At 38.8% G+C, this 12,317-nt stretch overlaps 1 protein-coding gene across 1 annotated transcript; it reads right to left on the bottom strand.

Moving 5' to 3' along the window:
- Nucleotides 1-249: 249 nt before the first annotated feature.
- On the bottom strand, nucleotides 250-8,153 carry eif2s3 (eukaryotic translation initiation factor 2, subunit 3 gamma). Its single transcript, XM_072657417.1, has 12 exons — nucleotides 8,059-8,153; nucleotides 7,579-7,642; nucleotides 6,242-6,369; nucleotides 5,577-5,698; nucleotides 4,785-4,879; nucleotides 4,162-4,320; nucleotides 3,826-3,960; nucleotides 3,628-3,722; nucleotides 2,695-2,839; nucleotides 2,445-2,614; nucleotides 1,732-1,904; nucleotides 250-600 (listed from the first exon to the last, which is right to left on the bottom strand). Exons 1-12 carry the CDS (start codon nucleotides 8,122-8,124, stop codon nucleotides 537-539), a joined length of 1,416 nt encoding a protein of 471 aa, XP_072513518.1. The 5' UTR covers nucleotides 8,125-8,153; the 3' UTR covers nucleotides 250-536.
- Nucleotides 8,154-12,317: the final 4,164 nt, after the last annotated feature.

Raw genomic sequence — 12,317 nt, 5'->3', positions numbered from 1 at the left:
TTAGTCTGCAAAACACAACCTAAAACATATTACTCAGTGACTACTGTGAGTATTCACTCAAAGTTAAGCACTAGTCACCAAAGCCAAAACCTTTCAGCCCCCTTCATGTGATCCGTATGTCCATACGTAAAATAATAAAGCATAAAGAATAAGTCACCCCCCTTACCAATGTGATAACACATTGCGCTGGCTCTGACTTGTGGAATCCCTTTTTAATTGCACAGATGTTCAAAACACTCATATCAAAAGTTTTGATCCAAAGTGTTTATTAGTCATCACTGAAATTTGTTGACAACTGTTTTGCCAAACCCAGGGGGAAAAAATGCAGTTTTCTTCTCATATTGCAGTATAAATGAAACCAGTCCTGCTACTGAGGATGGCGCACATCATAAAATTCAGGGCCAGTGCGTTCTTCTTAAGATCCCTTCCCCTGACCTCTGTGCAGCACTGACCACTGCACTAGTGTGGAAAAAATGGTTTGATATTTATGCCCTATGGTGGGACAACGTTAGCCTTTCGTTCAAATGGTTAAATCCTCAATCGTCATCCACTGTTGGTGTGATGGTCACTCCTCTCCTGATCTGACCCCAGCCAATCAGACTAGAAAGACGAAGAAAAAAAAAAAAAAAAAAAGAAAAAGGACAATGGTTATGTACAAACATAAAAAGCCAAATCAATGAGGTCATGTGAAAATCAATGGCAAAATGCCAGATTCTCTTTACATTATATGAACTTTCCACAAGGAACAGACTAACATGAATAATGCCAAATTAACATGCTTTAAAGTTAATAATTTTACACTCTATTAGGAGTGAGGACTGCCTAATGTTTTATGGTGGATTAGGAGATCACAATGTTACATTAAGAAAAAATACTACAATGTAGGGGTGCAACGGTACACAAGACATTTTGTTTGGTGTGGGCTGTAAGAAACAACCAAACTAGCTTTACCACAGGAACACTCCCAAATCCAGTAACTTTATCAATACCATGCAAATCCAAACTTTACTTGCTAACGGCTTACAGCTGCGAGGTTTCAGGTGGAACTCGTGAAACTCCGCACCGTATTACCTTCATCAATCTTCGTCCTCAGCTTAAAAGTCATCTCCATACAATGGTGAGCACTGAACCCTGACAGTTCAGTACTAATACATATACTGTTATACCTCTCCTACAACATGTTCAAACATCACATTCTGTATGTCTGTTACAAATAACAATAATGTAAATCATAAAAAAAGACATAAGTAGCCTTTAGCCATTATTCCATTCTACAGTCCTGTTTGAGTCCTATTGGTTATCAAGTGTTCATGGTCGCTCTAGAGCAGGTGTGGACTACAGGGGCCGGAGTCCAGCACAGTTTGCTGATTTTGCTAAAACAGGCAATTAACAGGCGAGTTGAATCACATACTCCTGAGCAGGAAGAGCACAAACTGTGCAGGAATCTGGCTCCCCAGGAACAAAAAAAAAAAAAAAAAAAAGTCCACCCCTGATCTAGAGCTTAAAATGTAAAACAAATTTAATATAAATCTCTGCTGAAGCTGTAACTAGCTTGTTTGACTACAGTATGGAGAAGGTATTTTAAATATACCATTTGTTATAATATTGCTGGATTTAACACGTCTTACTGACTATCTGCACTAATAATGTATTCTAATCACACAGCAACACAAATTAAGCTGAACCTCTCGCCTCTGCAGGACAAGTTTAATTGCTTAATAATTTGCTCACCGCCAATGTTTCTCCACTCGGCGACTCAGGGCAATCTTCTCTCCCACCTCTGTGCACACAGGGTTAGTGAGCACAATCTTGGCCAAATCAGCCTTTACTGCACTCACACGGCCTCCTGTCGACAAAGAGCCGATGTTGACCATCAGCACCTCATTCTTTGACAGCTTCTGAACCTGTGGTCCAAAAGGAAAAGGGTTAGCATGAAATGTTACATACAGACACTTTCACTTCAGAGATTGACAGTTCACAGTCTAATGTCTGCCCACTTGACTAGCTCTGTATTGCTGATATACAGATTGCTGCACAGCCACATTGCTGCACGGCCACATATAAGTCTAAAATGACCTCAATAACCTTAATGTCTCATATTTCAAAAATGATACTCAAATATTAAGGCAGAAACAAAAATGACTAATAATAATAATAATTACAGCATAGCTTTTTACATTTAATAACAGCTTGTACCACACACCAGAGTAAAGCTAATTCCATTCGGTAACACTGCTGTGTGAATAGGCCTGTTAGATGTGCTTCCATATCTAAAAAGTTATGTATATAGCACAGCCAAGCAGCTCAAAGTGCCCAGTGAGTGCAATTCATGAAAGGTAGAAGTTTCTAAAAAAAAAAAAAAAAAAAAAAAAAAGGTGGACAGCGAGTGTGCTTGATTATGAACACCGTACTTCACTGCTAAACTGTAAAACAGTAGAGCTCACCTTTGCTGCTTTCTTGTCGCCTTCCGTGCGGACACCAAGAAGCCTCCTCAAAAGGAAGTACGAGATCTCCAGCTCCGTGAAAATTTCAGGGAGGGCCCCCACTGCACCAAGCACCTGCCCCACCATACGGTCCGCTCTGCACAGCGTTGGGTCAATTTTGGTGCCTACACCTGCATGGAAAGAAAAAAAATGTAACTGAAATCTCTTCCTTTAGAGCCTTAAAAACATAAAAAAAACCACCAACACCTACCAATAAGGCCACCAGGTGCAGCATACTGGAGGTCGTTGTGCTCAGCGAACAGAGACACAATCTTGGAGAAAATGGGTTTGCACATGAGCTTCCCTTCATGGTCCTTAGAAACAATACCTGGTCTGACCTCAAGCTCCTGTCCCACCTTTAAAAAACAAACAGGAAAAAACATCATAAGGCTACCAATACGTCTGTGTGGCTGTCCAAGATGGTGTCCAAGCTCAGCAGCAAAGCCAGGGGAGTGGAGCTCCCTTTTAGAACCATAAACAAGACAGTAAAGCACAGCAATGACACGGAGCATACAAAGTATAAAAACATCACTTTCTCTACAGCATTGAACAATTACTGTTTATTAACTGAATTTAAATGTTATGTAAAATAGTTACAGCACATTTTACGTTGTTTTTTTTAATGTCAAATTCAGTAAATTGTCATATGTAACTGTTTCCCCTGTGGAGGACTTGTTCACTTATTGAGCCTTAGAAAAGTGACACTGCATGTTATTTGAACAAGGGTGCTGTTCAAGTTTGTTAATTTATAGTACAACCAGTCAAGCATATTTGCAGGCCAAAGGTACATTGTCTAAAATGTCAATTTAGTTAAATGAACAAATTAAATCATAAAAGATTTTAAACACAACCCACAACCCTCCAATGTCACTGAACATGGGAACCCTGGGAATTCATAACGCAGTTTGCGAAGTTAATCTTTCGGATTGTGGAATAGGACTGTATTATTCGGTAACAGGTGGTCAAGCTCATAAAAAATTAATAAATATTATACTTATTAAATATATTGAAATACTTTGATAATAAATGTTTGTAACAAAGGCATTATAACCACCTTATGTGTAATTAATAACAAGAAATAACTCACCCCCAAATCTCTAAAACCACATCTGCTTAATGAAACTGGTTAAGTGGTTAATCTCACCTTCAGCACTCCTTTTAGAATACTTCCTCCAGCTACACCTCCCTTCAGATCGTCCACTTCACAACCAGGCTTATTGACATCAAATGACCTGATTACTGCAGGTAAAAAAAAAAGAGATGGATCAAGTCCATATGATGTTCGTCAACCAAAAAGTTTTCACTTATCACCATTATTTATTTAGGTTAGTGAGAAAATTACCAATAAGTCTAGGCTCAGAGGTGAAGTCACGGACAGGCACAGGAATCTTATTTACAATGTACTCGCACACCACCTCAATGTTGTACTTGAGCTGGGCTGAAATTGGGATGATTGGAGCACCTTCCGCGACTGTGCCTGCAGAGACAGAGAGAGAGAGAAAGAGAAAGAGAGAGTCCATTTTGTTTAAATGAATAAAAATGAGTTGCTATTTTTGCTATTATCCAATTCAATGGCTGAACTAAACATGCACAAATGTGTACAGGAGGCTTATTGGATCAATTTAGTTAATGTACTGGAAGAGAGGAGAAAAAGAAAAAAGGTGTCGGAAAGACTCACCCTGCACAAAAGCCAAGATTTGTTCATACTGCTCTTTGGCTTGACTCTCTTTCACCAAGTCAATCTTATTCTGCAGGATGAGGATATGCTTTAACTTCATGATTTCAATAGCAGCCAGATGCTCTGATGTCTGAGGCTGAGGGCAGGACTCATTACCAGCTTTAAAAAAAAACAAACAAACAATAAAAAGTTATTTCAGGAGGTCACACTATATTGCTATAAAAACCAAAACATTAACTGTATTATTAATACACGGCATCAACATTATTAGCGTTAACTTTAAGTATTAAGTAATATGCATTACACTTTTACAGCCTGTATTTCCTTAACACACAAAAAAAGTATTTGTTCTGTTTATAGTGGTGTAAATATTTTGTCCTGAAGGCCATAGTAGATGGCTATTCACCACCACAACATCTTAAAACTATAAGCACATAATTAGGCATACAAATTACCTAATTATGTGCTTATAGTTTTATATAATATTTATTTATATAGTAAATAATTTATATAGTATTATAGCCTTTTTGCACCACAGCATATTATTAAAATTATTATTCAGTCACAAAGCAGCAAAAGCACACCATTTTTGGATAGAGATAGACAGGTATGAAAGCACCCACCAATCAGAAGGAGAGCAGCGTCCATAACAGCAGCGCCGTTCAGCATGGTGGCCATCAAAATGTCGTGACCCGGGCAATCAACAAATGAGACGTGTCTAACATGACAAAAAGGACAAATAATAAGGCCTACAACAACACAGGCTGTGTGAAAGTATTCAACAGCGTGCATGGAGAAACACCAGCAGCTTAAATTATAATTAAGGATGACTGACATTAAATCCCCAAGATTTAAGCGACCAAGAAAATCAAGATATAGCTCAACATATACAAACGTTTGAGCACTCTTGGTCAAATTACATGCTTTGTTGATTTGAACAAATTCTCTACAGAGAACACACCCACAAGAGTGGTACGTACAACAGTTACACCATGTTTGACACTTTACAATATATACAGAACTAGTCTGGAGAAATACAAATAGCATATTTCAGTTTGTCAATGGACACTTAGTAAGTCACACACCACATTTTGTTTAGTGCAAATGTCTGCATCCTCTGCATTTGACCGATCTGTGGTAGTGAATACACACGCACGCACGCACGTGCGCATACGAGTGAACTAGGGGCAGTAAGCACACACACCCAGAGAGCAGTGGGCAGTGAACTCCAGCGCACAGGGAACAGAGAGAGTGAAGGGCCTTGCTCAGGGGCCCAACAGTAGCAGCTTGCCAAGCCTGGGTATCGAACCCACAACCCTGTCATTAATAGCCTGGAGCGCTAACTGCTGAGCACCCACTGCTCCACGTAATTTAAACAGGGAATCCAAACATAAAAACCAAGACCGCCAACTTACCGAACTAATTTGAAGTTGCCTTTGGTGCCAGGAATGTCTGTGGGGAACTCATCCGGAGTGCTGCTGCCACATGACCTGTAACACTCAGGCCGCGGGCAGCTGGGGTCATCCAGTTTGTACACCTGACATGAAAATGAAGATCATTAAACCTCTCCAATTAAATTCATTTTTTTAAAAGAATAATTCTAATGTATTTAAAACACACAGATTAGATAGAAAAAGCTTTTAGCCACAGCGACCACCTTTTGACACCAAAGCCAAAACAACCATCTGAAATCCAGAGAATTCCTTTCACTCAAATGAACCATTAATTCTATTCATTCATTCATTTATGCACTGCGTGTGTTGGGAATGTGTATTAGGCATCATTTATGATATATGCAATAGCACAAGTAGGTAAGTACCAACAGTATCCAATATAATTCATTCACAAATCTGTCAATGTTGAATAATTACATACACAAAACATAGAAATCTGAACTACCAGAACCTACCCGAATCAACATTACACAGAAATACCATATGTACTCCTATCCCGATATTATCCTACGTTCTTAAACTTTCTTCTGGCAGTCTTAAACAGAATCAAATCAACACTGCTTAAAGCTTTTGAGATTCAGAGCAGGGTTTTCATATTAATATTCAAACAAGGCCGGTTTACTCACTTTAGCATTAGCATAGCCCAGCTTGATAGTAATATTCCTCTCCAGCTCATTCTTGAATCGGACAGTGTGCACTCCAGAAATTGCCTTTACCACTGTCGACTTTCCGTGGGCCACATGACCGATCGTTCCTGTGGTGGAAATATAAGACTTGCCAGGTGAAACTCTAGATAATTACAGTCTGAAGCAGTCACAATCTGCATGCCTATTTTTTTTTTTATAACACACACACACACACACACACACACATATATATATATATAAATAAACTTTGAAGAACACTGTGTCTGAATGTGGGACTGTTGGGTAAATACAGAGACTGTTTGAATACTGCAGAGTGCAACATGAAATGTCTAGTATTGCTTCTTTTCAACATTATTAGTACTCAATTTCATAATATTCACAGTTAAATAATACTGACAAAACAGACAGCATAATTCTACCAGAATGTAGAATCGCCATCCCCTCCAGCCCATCTGTCAAACTGTATTACTGTTACAGACACGAAAACATGTGCAGCTGTATTTTACATGCATTACATCTGTAATTATGTACAGGTAGAGCATTACAGATGCTGGAAAACTAATCAGACAAATACTTTAGTGCAGTAGTTATCATCTACTCTGCTCTGCTCTTCTGGAGTTTAGTAAAGGGTAAAGTGTACTGAACAGCTGCAAGAGCCTGACCAATACATCAGTTAGCCTGTAACGATACTCAGGACTCTCAGTTTCATTAAAAGTATCAACACAAATTTGGCCAATGACAAACCAATAACTACCCGTTTTACTTTTGGGTTACAGTATTACTGTAATTAAAAACCTGTGATCTCCCGACAATAAGGTAAACACTTGGTCTGTGGTTGTGCCTAGGAATGGGCAATAAGGCAAAAATATCACACTATTCAGACATTGGTAACACGCACAATACGTCTTTATATTTTGACGCGTAGACAAAAGGCAGTGGTGCTGGTCCTTAAATAAAATGCTTTCTTAATTCAACAATGCGGATTTGAAAGTTGTTGCACAAGATCTTGTTAAACACGTCTTAAACAAGTATCTTTTCTCTTTGTAATAAAAGACGCAGTTGGCCAGTGTTTTTTTTAATACTGCAAATATCCACTACCCTCATTTTGCTGGGATAATATTTACCACTAGTGATGAAATGGGTCATATTGCCCACCTCTAGTTGAGCCACAAAGGGACCCAAATGTGACTCATGCTCTGCTGAACTGGAGCACAAAACAGAAACACACATGTAGCTCAGCACCATGACTGCGTTTTGATGAAGACCCACGAAAAGGTTCAGTCATATGGCACATACATAGGGCCCATCAAACCCACCTATGTTGATTGTGGCTTGTCTGCTGATGATCTCCGGTGAGAGTGGAGACAATGTGCTCACATCCTGAAAGAAGAGGCATAACACCACATTACAACAGTAGTATAAGGCTGAAGTCAGTGTAGGGCACGTTTACAATGCCAGAAACCACGGATGGGGGGTGAAGGGCTTCCATTCATCCACACTTTTTGAGGTCCAGTGCTGCTTCACATGACTAAAGCCATATCTTACATCTGTGTTACTTAAAAGACCATGCATTAAAGGGTATAAACGATCAAATGGAACATATATCCGTCTGGGAAAGTGGACTGTTGTCTATAAATCCAGCCCTAGCTCCTCTGTACAGAGAGTCGAGCTGAATCTGCCTGTCAGTCATGTGATGAAGGACTCCCAGCACAAAAGCACTGAACTCAGACACGAGACCGATCACGAAGCAAGACAATTATCTCCAGAACCCTGACAGAGAAAATAAATTCACTTACTAAAGAGCCGAGATCTTGTTTAGCCAGATGCGGCTGACCCAGCGTTACTCCCTCATCACCCGCCATCTTAAAGGAAAAGAAATGAGACCGTGACCATGCGCCGCCTGAACGGTTCACCACATAAAAAGACCTTTCCAACAAATAAAAATGGGCTGAACCTTAACTAGACAACAAAATATATCTACAATAAATTCGCGAGGAATCCGAAAAATCGATAACCAACTAAAACGAAAAGGTACAAAACTCCCGGGTCCTGCACACAGGCGTGGATGATGCAATATAGCGAGGAGGAACCATGTGTTTCCCCGGGAATAATCCCAAAAACTGATCGCTGAACACGACTGTCTAGGTCATATGTGGACATAAAGCCAGAAGGCAAACGTAATGATCAATACAGAAGTATTTCAGCGATGTCTAGTTTACCTGTGCGATTTGTGAAACACGTTGAAGATGAAGCCGATAGCGATAAGGGGTCCGTCTAGTGTAAATGGCGTCATCGGTTTTGTAGTTTTTGTTAGATTTGTAGTCCTTTATTTTGTCCCTTGTGTCTGTGTTTAAAAAATCACTCTTACAGAGGGTTAGAGTAATTAAAGTATACTCGGGTCATAACTTTAAAATCCTATTTTGGAATTGTAAAGGATTTCTGGGATTAAAACGATATAAAAAAAAATACCTAAAAAAATATATTCTTCTGAAAAAGCTGTCTGAAATGGTTGTGATTTGTTTTGGTTTTAAAACTTAACATAAATGTGTGTAAATTATTAAATCATAGATAAATAAACATCTGTCCACTCTTGTTTTGTGTACGTTTCCTGTAGCATACAATTATCTTCTAAAAGTTTACATTTAATGCTTGTGTAGTCTTATATAATTTATCATAATGCATTTTGTATGATTATTTTAGAGCTGTTCTTTATCCCTTAAAATACAATAAATAGTTTTCCTACTGTGTTTTTAAGATTGATATGTCTATATAAATGATCTCTCTTTAGCTGACTGACAGCTTAGTATTGTGCTTTATTTAAAAGGCAAAAACACTCCATATATTTTTAGAAAAACAACAACAGTAAGGAAAAAAATCTTTTTTTGTTCTAAAAATAAGGGAGTATAAGAGAATGGTATTACTGAGTGGAGCTGACTGAATGCACTCTGTTCCTTTGTGGTGAGCAGAAAAGCATCTCGGAAAACACAACACTTCATATTTTGAGGCAGACGAGGCACAGCAGCAGAAGACCACTTTAGGTTGTACATCTTTCAGCCAAGAACAGAAAACTGAGGCTGCAGTGCTCACTGGCTCACCAAAGCTGGACAGTTGAGGACTGGAAAAACTTATCCTGATGGTAGGGTCAAAATTTAAATGGTAGGGAATTTTAGAATTTGACACCAACAGCATAAAGCTCCAATTGGTGCAAGTACTCTGCTCCAATCTGCAGGAACTGTGTGATGCAAACACATCAACATGGACCAGGATCAGAATTTTTTTCTATGTCTTGTGGAATCTAGGGAGGCCCTACCCAGTGGTAGTACAGTCTAAATAAAGTGCTAAGTGAGTGTATCGAAAATATGTATTGGTCTGCTGAGCTCCAAACAGTGTCTAGACTACCTGTTTTTTTTTCTTCTTTTTGGGAGTTTGTACTTTCACCATTCTTCTTGTATTTAAAGCATTTTGTGTGTGTGTGTGTGTGTAGCTTTGCTCATCTGATAAAACAGATTACATTTTGGCTCTAGCTTTACTGTAGTTGATTTACAGAGTGAAGAGTATAATGATGTGGCGAATCACATAACATACTGGTACTGGTATACATTATGGACATTATGGACCCCAAAACCAGTAACATTCCAGTACAATGAACGCGGCTGCCGCTACTGGTGCTGATTTTCATAGAAGCAAGGAGAGGAGATGAGGGCCATGCTGGTTTATACAGAGCTGAGCTGAAAGCCACACATTCGTGTACTTGATGGATAGTTGGTGGCTATAATATGAATACTATTCATATTCAACACTATGAAAAATATAAATAGCGTTGCTTTAATAATTCTTACTATTGTAGTATACTCAAACCAAAATGTAAAAAGTACATTCTTTAAAATGCCAGCATTGGATCACAAGCTTCTGAATGCTTGCTTTTTATTGGACCACTGTGAAAACATCTGTGTGAAGTAGGATGCATGTCAATTTTATGTATATGAAGACAGATTAGAGTGTGTCATTTGCAATGGATATGTTAATGAGGCTGGGGTGTCCATGCACAGAATGGATTCATAGACTGTTTTAAAATCTCAGCTCATTCGGATGTGGAAGACAGCTTTGTGAATCAGACAAGCAGTGTGTACATCTTTCACTGTGTTGATTAACTTTGAATAAGGGCCAGTGTGTAAAAAAAAATCAGCATATTTGAAAATGTACAGCGTCACTGTTATGCAAAAACTTTTTTTCAATCTCCATAATATACTTTTTGACATCATGTGAATCTGGCATTTGTACTTTGCACTGAATACCCTTTAGGCCCAATCAAACGTATGACACAATCACAATCCCTGCTATTGCTGGTCATCTGCTATTGATAACACAAAGACGTTAACCTGATATGAGGTCAGGTCATTTAGAGTCAGTGAAATGGATAAGCCACAGGTCACTATCCTCAGAACGTATCCCAAGATCAGGCTTCTCCCTGGCTCTCATTTCCCTTCTCACTCATCAAATGATGTGTTTGTTATTATCAGCAGCCCATGAGCAATACCATGTAAATGTGTGACTGAAACAGACAGCATCATGTACAGTTAGCTGCCTGTTTAGTTTTCCCAGTTACTAAATCCCATATCCTATCTAGATCATCTCTGAATTAATTTCCTCCTAGTCCTAGTCAGGCAACAGTAGTCATTTGTTTTAGCCAGAGAAAATAATGAGCCTCTGTGTTAAAATAAGAATAGGTTTAATTCAAGGACAGCCTCAAACATACAGTGCAGGGCAAATCCAGGACCATCATTTGAGCTGTGAGTGTGTGAGCTTGAATATCTAGTGGACCATTGCAGCAGGTTAAATGTTGTCAGGACCTGTGGATTTATGTGTTTACTGGTTCTGCTTTGAGCCTAGCTTTGCACTGCTATGTACATACTGTATTGTAATTTGGTGCATTCAACTTTTGACCCTTATTCAAACCTGAATCTGATCCTAGAATCAACAAACACAAATTCCACTGACAGTTTTGTTAATCATCAGTTTCATCTTTGACGTATCTGTGCAAGAACTTTTTATATCTGTGTATAAAGTTGTGTATATAAGTTAAAACAACCTGAAAAATGCTTGTGGTGAAATAATCAACATCATTATCCATATCAGCACTAATGTCAATACCCTAGAAAATAGAAAATATGCTGTATAATGTATCATGTATGCTGTGTTGTGTTGGCTCACTGTTTGAACCTCTGCATGAAACAGGGTGTGCTTCATGTGAACTGAATGTATGCAAGAGCAAATTGGGGCATTCCATTTGCAAAAGATATGTTTATTGAGAAACTGGTGCAGACTGCTTGTTCTGCACCCAGCAGCTGATTCATCAACAGCTTTAATAAAATCTCAGCTCGTTTTGAAGCAATGGGTACGTTTCTTGAATCAGACGTGGATCACTTTATACGTCTTTCCCTGCATTCCAGTTTGCAATTGGATTTTATCCAAACATTGACATATAAGTGTATTATGTGTAGTCTACCTTGTAAACAAAAAGAAAACTCTGACATTCACTTAATAAAATCATCACATTTTTGAGGTAATCAACTTCAGATTAGCCAAAGGTTCTCCTAACTCCAATGGCTACCAGGCATTTCTTTCTCTTGGGCTGGCCAGCTGTGAACAGATGTGGCCTTACTAGGGTTCAAACTAACACATCTCCTAATGGTGGGAGGTATGCTTAAACACCCAGATGATTCTGGCTCCAAATCCAAATCGGCCCAGTTAAAGCACTTAATGGTCCAGTGTAAAATAGGATTTGATGTTGCCCATGTGTAGCCTATGATGTGAAATGTTTGTACAGCATGTGTATTTCAACTGTAGCCAGCTGTGGCTGTGTTGCAGCACCCAGATTCAGACAAAATCATTGGTATCATTCTACGGAGGCATGTAGGCCAGATAAAAGTACAAGTGTGAGCCAGAACTGGGCCATGACTTGTTTGCTATCAGTGCAGTTAAACCACTTGGGAGCCCCTGACTTTACTTAAATATTTCAGTCTGAAAATGTTTAAAGGTACCGTAGATACCGCAA

The sequence above is a fragment of the Salminus brasiliensis genome, chromosome 1 (assembly GCF_030463535.1).
Source record: "Salminus brasiliensis chromosome 1, fSalBra1.hap2, whole genome shotgun sequence".
NCBI lineage: Eukaryota > Metazoa > Chordata > Actinopteri > Characiformes > Bryconidae > Salminus > Salminus brasiliensis.
This window is presented reverse-complemented; position numbering and strand designations above follow the sequence as displayed.

What these genes read in the sequence shown, in the direction of transcription:
- eif2s3 (XM_072657417.1), bottom strand. Translation starts at nt 8,124, where the DNA reads ATGGCGGGTGATGAGGGAGTAACGCTGGGTCAGCCGCATCTGGCTAAA. An exon ending in TGGGCTATGCTAATGCTAAA is followed by an intron (nt 5,699 to 6,241) that starts GTGAGTAAACCG and finishes TTTTCATGTCAG; the next exon opens with GTGTACAAACTGGATGACCC. An exon ending in GCGACAAGAAAGCAGCAAAG is followed by an intron (nt 1,905 to 2,444) that starts GTGAGCTCTACT and finishes TTTGGACCACAG; the next exon opens with GTTCAGAAGCTGTCAAAGAA.